The sequence below is a fragment of the Chaetura pelagica genome, unplaced genomic scaffold (genome assembly GCF_000747805.2).
Source record: "Chaetura pelagica isolate M959 unplaced genomic scaffold, ChaPel_1.0 scaffold108, whole genome shotgun sequence".
In the NCBI taxonomy this organism is placed as follows: Eukaryota; Metazoa; Chordata; class Aves; order Apodiformes; family Apodidae; genus Chaetura; species Chaetura pelagica.
In genome coordinates, this window is record NW_009970718.1 from 2,994,858 (window position 1) to 3,004,803 (window position 9,946).

A 9,946-nucleotide genomic window follows, 5' to 3' on the forward strand; every position below is an offset into this window, starting at 1 on the left:
CCTCAGCGCCCCCGGGAGGCGGAGGGGCCCGGGGACACCGGCCCCGCACCGCCCGCCGCCGGCTCTTCCCACGCCGCCGGGCGCAGCCGGCGTTAGAGCCCGACAGAGGTGTCACTGAAGGGCGGGGAGGGGGCAAAACACAACCAAACCAAACCAAACCAAACCAAACGCCTGGGGTGGGGGCTTGAGAAGCCCGGCGCTGCCGGGTTCACCCTGAGAAGGGAGGGGAAGGGCAGCTCCGTGGAGTTCGGGGGGGACCCCTTGGGATTTGTGTCGCCCACGGTCGCCCCACCGCCCGTCACCTCTCCCTGTCCCTCGGCTCCGTGTGACGGCGGGTCCACCTGCAGCTGCCAGGGAGGCAGAGCTCAAGGCAGCGACCGACACCACAGCGTCGACAGGCTGGACTTGTTTCCTTCTAACACCAGGTCCCCCGCTCGGATTGTTCTGTCTGGGCAAAGCCTCCATAAAACTGCTGGTACCAGCATTCAGGGAGCCCTGCATCCCGTGCATGGAGCCTGGGGATTATCAGCCGAACTGGAAAGAGGTTGCCTGGCAATCGCTGCATGAGCACAGTGGTTCCTTTTCTGGAAAAGAACTAGAACTTGTTTTCATTAAATGTAATTTTTAGTAATTTGGTCCTCAAATCTAGTTTTTATAGCTGTGATGAAACCTCCATCTGTGGAGAAAGGGGGAGAATCTAGCCTTGAACTAAAAATTCCACAAGCTGGAGAATCCATTAGTTGATGACTAATCACCATTAAAGACGGGGGAACCATTTTCAGCATCATCCATCAACATGCAGATGCCTATGGCGTGCCAGGTTTTTAAGCTGGATGGGAGTCTAGTCAATACAGGCAGTGAGATCTGTCCGTCTATTCAGCCACCAATGCTCTCCAGAAAATGTGCTATGTACATACAACTTTAAAAAGAGTATTCCTTCTGTCTTCTCTCTATTAAGTGTTATCTCTCAATGTCGTCAGCTTCAACAAAAAATAAGCCAGAAACAGGGTTTAAACAGAGTTGTGTATAATCTCAGCAAGTACAGCGTCCATGGCTTTTGTTCATTCATTGGTGCACTGGTGGCCAAGATATGGTTGAACAACTTCAGTAGTGATAACCTGCTTACTGTGTGGCTGGAGGTGTCAGTACCACTGCCAGTAACCCAGGTGGAACTGAGCTCATCCAGCACTGTCCTCTGTTCTTACTGGGGTACACAAGGAGTCAGTGACCCCTCTGTCAAAGGCTAAATGGCCTCAAAAATGGCCTTCGAGTATGAAGTCCCTTTTAAGACTGTTTGGTGGTTTGACTCACCTGTTATTTTAAGAATCCTGTAAGGTAGAAACAGAGGTGGAGGACATTTTCTTCTCCTGAAACAAAGTAATGGTTTGATTTGGCTAAAGCCAAATTGATTTCACTGCTAAAGCCAAATGTCCCCTGTGAGAGTCCAGGATTGTAGAAGGGCTGTCTGAATTGTTCAAAGTATATTGGTATATTTATCCAGCATAATCTTGAGAATTTTAAGTCTTGTTGGGAATACCAAGTCGTCCTCTTGAATACTCTAAAGTCAGCAGCTCTCAGATGTATATTAAACTCTTTTCTTTATGTGGGTCACTGATAAGCACTCTCATAAGACAAGAAACAAATATTTGAAATTTCCTTTACACTGCTTACACTGCAGGAGACCAATGATGGGATGGAAACAAAACTCCAGTTCTGAACATTGGATGGTGTGAAAGAATAGAAGGTGGGTGGAGAGAGCTCCATCCTCACCATCAAAGAAGCATGAAAACAGAGGCTTATTTTACTGTGTTGAGATGTTCCAGTGCAGAAAAATAACACATGGGGTACTCGCATAGTAGGAGAGCAAAGATTAAGGACGAGTGCTTTGATTTTACTGACTTCTGTGAAAAGCATGAATAATGGGGAAAAATTAAATTTAGAGGGGAAATTGTTGCACATGCCTTTGCACATTTCCAGCAAATAAGAATTTGCTGCATTTTTAAATCTTCTTTGTTGAAATAGTAGTCAGAATGCAACAAGTTATCTCCTTGCTCAGTCAGCTTAAACAGTCATCAGTGATAAAGTAAATGGGCATTATTTCATGAAGCATAACCAAATACCAGCTGACTAAGATGTCACTTCTCACTTGTTTATGATTTGCAAAATTATTTTTTTTCTAAAAAGGAACAGAATCATTAAGCATCAGGGAATACAAAGTTCAATGTTCTCACTCAAAAGCACAAAGCTTCATTGTAGCCCACTTCAAAGCAGATATAAGCAGATGATCCAAATTTTTAACCATTTTAGTATGCATTTATGTATGTATTCCCAGTATTTTAGAAAATGCAAGATTGACTTCAAAATGTGAATACTTCAGAAACAACAAGATCACTTAAATCCCACCTCAGTGTGCTTAACTTTCCTGGTGTCCTTCATTAGAATGGAAACCAGCTCTTCTACATTAAGCACTGGAAGTCCATCTCTTCTAAAGATTAACAGTTTTGAGCAATTTTAAATTTACAATATTTCTTTAGATGGCCAGTGTTGTTCCAGTAGCTCCTGACAGTGCCATGGGACTATTGCTTAAAATCCAGGGCCAACTGAGACAATTTTTTTTAAATATTTTTTTTTTTCCAAATTTTTGTCCTAGACAAAAAGTAAACTCCCAAGTATGAATCTGGTGATTCAGTCAGGTATTCAAATCAAACACCTTTTTATACTTAGCAGATGCTACTATTTCAAAAACCACCTGAAGCTCTACAGGTGTTAGGCACGAGTCTGGTTTTCAAATGCAAGATGGGTCTGCTTAAGAGTGCAGGAGCAAAGGGGGAATAAGAGAGTTTAATTTTATTTATTATTTTTGGGGGCAGTTCTAGTAGTATTCATGTCACCTGAATGGCTTTGAGCAATACGCCGTGGTCATTCAACCTGACATCTACCCATATGGCATCAGTTTGAATCTTGTGAGGAGTAAACACAACCCTGTATATCAAAGGAAGGGGTGTATTTCTATTATGAAGGAATACATCAGAAAATTCAGAAAGCATGGAAATAGTATGTTTGCTGTAACTTTTAGAGGTAGGAGGGTGGAGACAGGCATGAGGATGAAACAAAATTGGAGAATTATGGAAACTCTTTAAAGGAGCAGAACTGAAAAAAACACGTAATGAAATATTAAGAAAAAAAATCAAATGAGAGGTTGAGCACTGTAAAAGGACACAGAGAGGCTGTGTAGTCTCTATCCTTGTAGGTACTCAAAACTCAACTGGACAAGGAAGGCCTGAACAACCTGAACTGAACATGAAATTAGCCCTGTTTTGAGCAGGAAGTTGGCCTAGGTGACCTCCAGAGCTTTCTTCCGGCACAGATTGTTCTAAGATTATATTAAACAAAGCAAAAAGGTTCCTGGAGAAAGTCGAGGAGACTGAAGTGAAGAGGAAGGGTAATTAGACATACTAAAAGATCAGAGATGTGGGGGGGGTGGAAACCAGGAAAAAATAGGCTACAAAGAATCAGAAGTGGAAGAAAGGAGAAGCAACTGGGAATAAATGATAAGATTTTTCAAGTTTAGAAGTTATAGACTGGTAAAACTCCAGTAAAGGCAGTGGAACTATGTCAGTTTACTGCAAATGTAGTCCTCAGTGATGTAATGTATTCTGACTTCACTAAATCTGCATTGACATTAAAGCTTTCTATTGAGCAGTTGATTTTAAAATGCCTCCTACATTAGTGAAATAAATCCATCTATTTACACTGTTTATTCTTTTCACATATCTCTTCCAGCAGATATGTTTGGAATGAAGTATGTTGTTCCAATTACTTTGCAAGTGAATGAAATACAAGGATATTCTGTGTGCACTGAAACCACTTGTCTTCCTAGGGGTTTCACTGGGATTGCATGGACAAGCTGAATTGCTATTATGTCATGATTATTCAAATATTTGTATTGTACATTTAACATCCTGCAATAGATTAAGCTCACCAGATGAAAGAGTAGGATTTGTAAAATGCACATTGGGTAATTAATTATTTTTTTTCCTTGGGTCCAGTACAACCTACCACAGATTAGCCATTAAATTATTTAACTTGTTTTTGCCTCCATTTTTTTTAAAGTGGTCTTTATCAGTGGTTTTGACTTAAAATCACGAAGTGGACAATGGTAGTAGTATAAAAGCCAGTGGTTCAGAAAAAGTAACATTTAAATAAGTGAAGTTGTTATTAAAAAGTAAGACTTACAAAGTAATTTTATTTGGAAAAGGAGACTATATTAAGTATATTTTTTACTTCCTTATACCTTGGCATTTTTCTGTTTTGTGGAATAGAATTGTAATCAGTTTTTCAGGATCTTTATTTACTATTTCTGTCAGGACATTAAACCTGTTGCACAAATCTGCCCAATTTGCAGTCACTTCTCTTATTCATCATCTTAGAATCATAGAGTCATGGAATGGTTAAGGTTGGAAGGGACCTTAAAGATCCTCAGGTTCCAACCTCCCTGCTATGAGCAGGGACACCTCACACTAGACCAGGCTGCACAAAGCCTCATCCAACCTGACCTTATACACCTCCAGGGATGGGGCTTCCACAACCTCTCTGGGCAACCTATTCTAGCACCTTACTACCCTCATGGTGAAGAACTTCTTCCTGATGTCTAACCTAAATCTCCCCTCTTTCAGTTTAAAACCACTACCCCTTGTCCTATCACTACCCTCTCTGGTGAAAAGCCCCTCCCCAGCTTTCCTGTAGCCCCTTCAGGTACTGGAAGGCTGCTGTAAGGTCTCCCCGGAGCCTTCTCTTCTCCAGACTGAACAGCCCCAATTCTCTCAGCCTGTCTTCATAGCAGAGGTGCTCCAGGCCTTTGATCATCTTGTCTGATGCTTATTCTGAGAAGATCCAGAGGTTATTTTTATGCCATATATATCTACACACTGTGGAGCCACCTGACCCCTTTCAGCAGGTTGTGAGTGGCATGAGTCCCCACTGATAAAGGCTAGTGTTGTAGCAGGTTGATCTTTCCCAGATGCTGATCCATGAAGTGAGCCTGGCTCCATGACTGTTCCACAGCCCTTCCCATCTGCTCCCTGTCAGGCCTCCTGCACAACTCCAGCTGCAGCTGGCAGCTGAAGCTGGGGCTCTTGGAGGGAGACGTCTAGCTGGATCACTGTTTGCAGGGAAACTGGTACTCTGTGTGTGGTAACAGCTGCATGTCCAGCCATTTCCACTGCAGGCAGCTTTGGCTTTTCTCATGAAACTCAGGGCCAGCAGCATCATGTCAAGATACTACCACAGACAGCCTTTCAGCAAGGATTCTGGGCATACTCCAAAAAAAACTTAAAGCCCACATCCATCTGATGCTGTTCTCCTTATCTCTCCTGCTCTCTGCTCTCTCCTCCTTAGCAATTCAGGGTGACCCTGTAGGTGAATACATGAACCCACAGAATTTAAAAGCAGTGAAGTAAATTAAATTGTATAGAAACCAGTAGAAAAAATATAGGCATTTTGGACCATGTTATAAATTGATTCAACAGCTTGATATAATAATCTTCTACATTCTTAGGCTGATTTAAAAAAATATGGGTTTTTTTTCTATAGGATGTATACGTTTACACTATAATAGTTTTTGAATAATGATGACTTACTCTAAGGTTAATGTCTGCACATTTACTCTTTTCTTAATTAAAGGTAACTGAAAGCTCATTACTTTTATATTATCCAACATGATGTTTTTGCTAAGTTTTATCCTGTGAAATGTAGGCTTACATAGAAACTGAAAATCACAGAATCACAGAATCCTAGGGGTTGGAAGGGACCTCGAAAGATCATCAAGTCTGACCCCCCTGCCACAGCAGGATCACCCAGAGCACATCACACAGGAACGCATCCAGGTGGGTTTTGAATGTCTCCAGCAAAGGAGACTCCACAACCTCCCTGGGCAGCCTGTTCCAGGGCTCTGTCACGCTCACAGTAAAAAAAAATATTCTGATATTCCTATTTTCACCCATTGCCCCTTGTTCTATCACTGGACATGACTGAAAAAAGCCTGGCTCCATCCTCCAGACACTTGCCCTTCACAGAGTTGTAAACATTGATGAGGTCACACCTCAGTCTCCTCCAAGCTAAAGAGACCCAGCTCCCTCAGCCTTTCCTCATAAGGGAGATGTTCCACTCCCTTCATCATCTTTGTGGCTCTGCACTGGACTCTTTCAAGCAGTTCTCTGTCCTTCTTGAACTGAGGGGCCCAGAACTGGACACAATACTCCAGATGCAGCCTCACCAATGCAGAATAGAGGGGGAGGAGAACCTCCCTTGACCTACTAACCACACCCTTTCTAACACACCCCAGGATGCCATTTGCTTTCTTGGCTACAAGGGCACATTGCTGGCTCATGGTCATCCTCCTGTCCACCAGGACCCCCAGGTCCCTTTCTCCTACACTGCTCTCCAGCAGGTCAGCCCCCAACCTGTACTGGCCCATGGGCTTCTTCTTCCCCAAATGCAAGACTTTACACTTGGCCTTGTTGAATTTCATCAAGTTTCTCCACACCCAACTCTCCAGCCTGTCCAGGTCTCACTGAATGGCAGCACAGCCTTCTGGTATGTCAGCCACTCCTCCCAGTTTAATGTCATCAGCAAACCTGCTGAGGGCACACTCTGTTCCCTCATCCAGGTCATTGATGAAAATATTGAACAGCACCGGTCCCAGTACCGACCCATGAGGGACTCCACTGGTCACAGACCTCCAACTAGATTTTGTCCCATTGACCACAACTCTCTGACTTCTTCCTTTCAACCAGTTCATGATCCACCTCACTATCTGATCATCAAGACCACACTTCCTCAAAGGTACCGTATACCATACCATTTTATTGAAACTTGCTTCCCTTAGTTTTTATTGAGATCCTGAATTATTTTCTATATGAATAATTTTACAGTATTGTCTATGAAATACTGTCACACTGGCAAAAAGTATTATTTGCAAATAGTTAAATATGTGGTAGGCAGTCATAACTACTAATTTAAGAAGCTTATGATTGATTCAGATTATTTCTGTTATAAGTGGGGACAGGTATTTTGATACCCTTACAAATTCCCTGGAAAGGAAAAGGAAGAGGCATGTATCAGCTACAAGGTATTACACCCAGTGTTGTGAAAACAGCATGGATGTACTGGGGCTCAGTGTCTCAGAACAGAAACTGGCAGACTGCTCTATGCTTTCTGCTAACCCTGGGACAGGAATCCCACTCTGAACTTCACCCTCACTTTGTGCTCCATCAGCACAGTGCACTTGTTGTATCAGCCAGGGGAATTTCAGCTTTCCAGGCAAGGCAAGTGTAGGTCACCACATGCTTTTAGAGAAGAGTGCATAAGAAAAAAATCCTCTAACCTGAGATGTACAAGTGGCCCCATGCAAATCATTTAGAAAAATAAGAATTACTGTACTGTGAAGACAAAGGCATGTGCATTCAACTCTGCCAAAAAAGCAAGCTTTTTTTTTCTAAGTCACAAGCACACTGCAGCTGTTACTTTGGCTCGAGAGAAAGTATTCCCTCCAGTAAAGAGACATAGGGCCCAATTCATCTCTTGTATCAACCCTGTTAGTTATGCCAAGGATCATTTAACTCACATAACACTCTCCTAGCTACCAGCCTTTTCCAGTGTCCTGCTCTGGGTAGTACCTAAAATTAGTCCACAAGGGAATATAAATTTAACATTCCAAGACACAAACAGCAGTCATAAAATGTGAGCATTGAATTGTTAATAGCAAGTGAAATGGCTCCTAATTGTGCTAACTCAAATCTGTTTACCCAGTGGTATCCCATGCCCTTTACAATGCTAGCTTTAGGAGGAATTAAACTCCTCAAAACCATAAATTTTTATTTAAGTGTATGTCTATACAAGAAAAATGCACAAAGACTAGAAGGGTCCAGAAGCATCCAAACCTCATTCACTGTGCTAGGTGTGGCTCTATAGAAAGATAAAAAAAGATTGTCTAGACCACAACACTAGCATCATGACACATCCTCATTTCACAGTGTTTTGTTTCAGAGCAAGCCTGGGCTTATTTTGCACTGATTTCACTGTTCTAACAGTGGCATTATATGAATGCAGGAACACCACAAATTCATAGATCTTTGTATATCTCACTGGGCAAGATGTTCTCATTTGTTATTACAATCCCATTCATAGACAGCATTCATAACTCTGACTAGGCAATTGTTGAAGACAAAAGGAGAGTGAAAGTGTGTATAGCATTAGCAGGCTATCCTGGAGAGAGTGTATGCTTTGTGTCTTGCAAGAAACTTCTAGGAAAAGAGTTGTCAGTTCTCTGCCAACTGATAGGCACTGAATTAGCACTCCAGAAGTTACCATCTTTATTCTGTTTTTTTCAAATACTTGATTTTTAAATCTTCCTTCATACACTGCTTTTCCTAGCTGAAAGGCTCACAGGAAAAATAACAAACTGACCACCAAGAGAAAGGATGAACTGGGGGCTTCCATGGCAAAGCAATACAAAGCTGTATATAAAGAACTATGTTAATTGTATATATAAGCTCAACATTCAAATTTATGTGTGGAAGAACCCTGAGCATCTTTTTTTCAGTGTTTGGTTTTTTTTTTTAAATAATATTATTTTTACTTTTTTTTTTTTTTTTTTTCCCTTCAAATCTCTGGAGGATACCATTAACCACAATGTGTGTTAGTGTGTGACTATCAAGGAAAAATGTGAGTTCTCCTTTAACTTTCAGCAGGGGTTTTGTGTGAATGTTCCTCATCTGTCAACAGTGACTCATGGTATCTTGGATCAATGTGGGCATTTGGAAGCCTGTGCGGCAGTTGACATACATATACACTTGAATATTGCACCCTTAGGAGCATTTTTTTGGAGGCAAATTAGCAGAGTAACCAGTGGAGCTGCTAAGAATGAATAATATCATTGGGTCTGGAAGGGTAAGTGGAAAGTGCCCTGCCTTTTCCCCCAAAACATTCCAATTTTTAATGTGTCCTTTACATAAACCAAACTTACACTGAGGCTTCACAACCTGCGTAAGCAAATCATTAACTCATTGTGCAGGCGTGGCGCTATGGTGCCAATGGAGAGTGTTTCCTGTATTCAGGTGAAAAATGGTCCTGTTTTAAATCGGTCAAAGTGCAAAGAAATGTAGCATGTGAAACAATGAGCTGAATCAAAATTCCCAGTATGTTTTGCAGAAATTGTTACATTACACTTTGCCTTATAAAGAAAAGAAGACAAACCCTGCTTTCCATTTCAGTGTTATATAATTCTAAGCAACTTACCAAAATTAATACATTTCAGTTATATTTTCAACATGCTGTAGAATCCATTATTCTGTAAGTCTTGGAAATGTACCTCTGTCTTTATTAAATCTCAAAGATGATCCCCTGATAGATGAATTCTACTTGCTGACTTTGCAGAAAGTAACTCTGCCCTAACTGGACTAAATTGTTATCTTCAAGGTGATTACAGCAAAATTTCTAGTTTGATAAATAAGTCCAAATTCATCAGATGATTTGGGCTGAATTTAGTTTTAGGTTTACAAATCTAAAGAAGAGTTGTTTTATCCCAGTCAAAAGTTATAGAATTATCCAGGAGAAAACCCATGTTCAATCCTATTTCTTCCAAATTGAGATTTGATCTTGTGTTTCCATTAGTGGTTCAGTAGAATAAACTGAGCATACTTGTTACCCGTTTTCTTGATGATGTTCCACTATATATTACATGCTTTCCATTTCTCTAGTGGAAAATCTGTTACAGTATAGCAGTTAGATCAGCTTTCTGTTACATGGTTTCAAATCTCATTAAGGCAGCAACAGAAAATAAACTCAAGGATTTAGCATCATTCTTGTTGAGGTCTCTAATCTGGGGTTACTGGGCAGAACTTCTTTTCTTTATCACTGGAGTAATCTCCTCTGCTTCATTTTTGGC

The 9,946-nt window shown here is 41.3% G+C and overlaps 1 protein-coding gene across 1 annotated transcript in view; it reads right to left on the bottom strand.

Annotated features, from left to right (window-relative positions):
• ADAMTS20 (ADAM metallopeptidase with thrombospondin type 1 motif, 20) overlaps positions 1-3,047 on the bottom strand; it is an 88,932-nt gene extending 85,885 nt beyond the window's left edge. The window contains exon 1 of the mRNA XM_010006297.1: positions 3,006-3,047. Coding sequence (XP_010004599.1) covers positions 3,006-3,047 — 42 coding nt within the window. The remainder of the gene's footprint in view (positions 1-3,005) is intronic.
• Between the last annotated feature and the right edge of the window lie 6,899 nt (positions 3,048-9,946).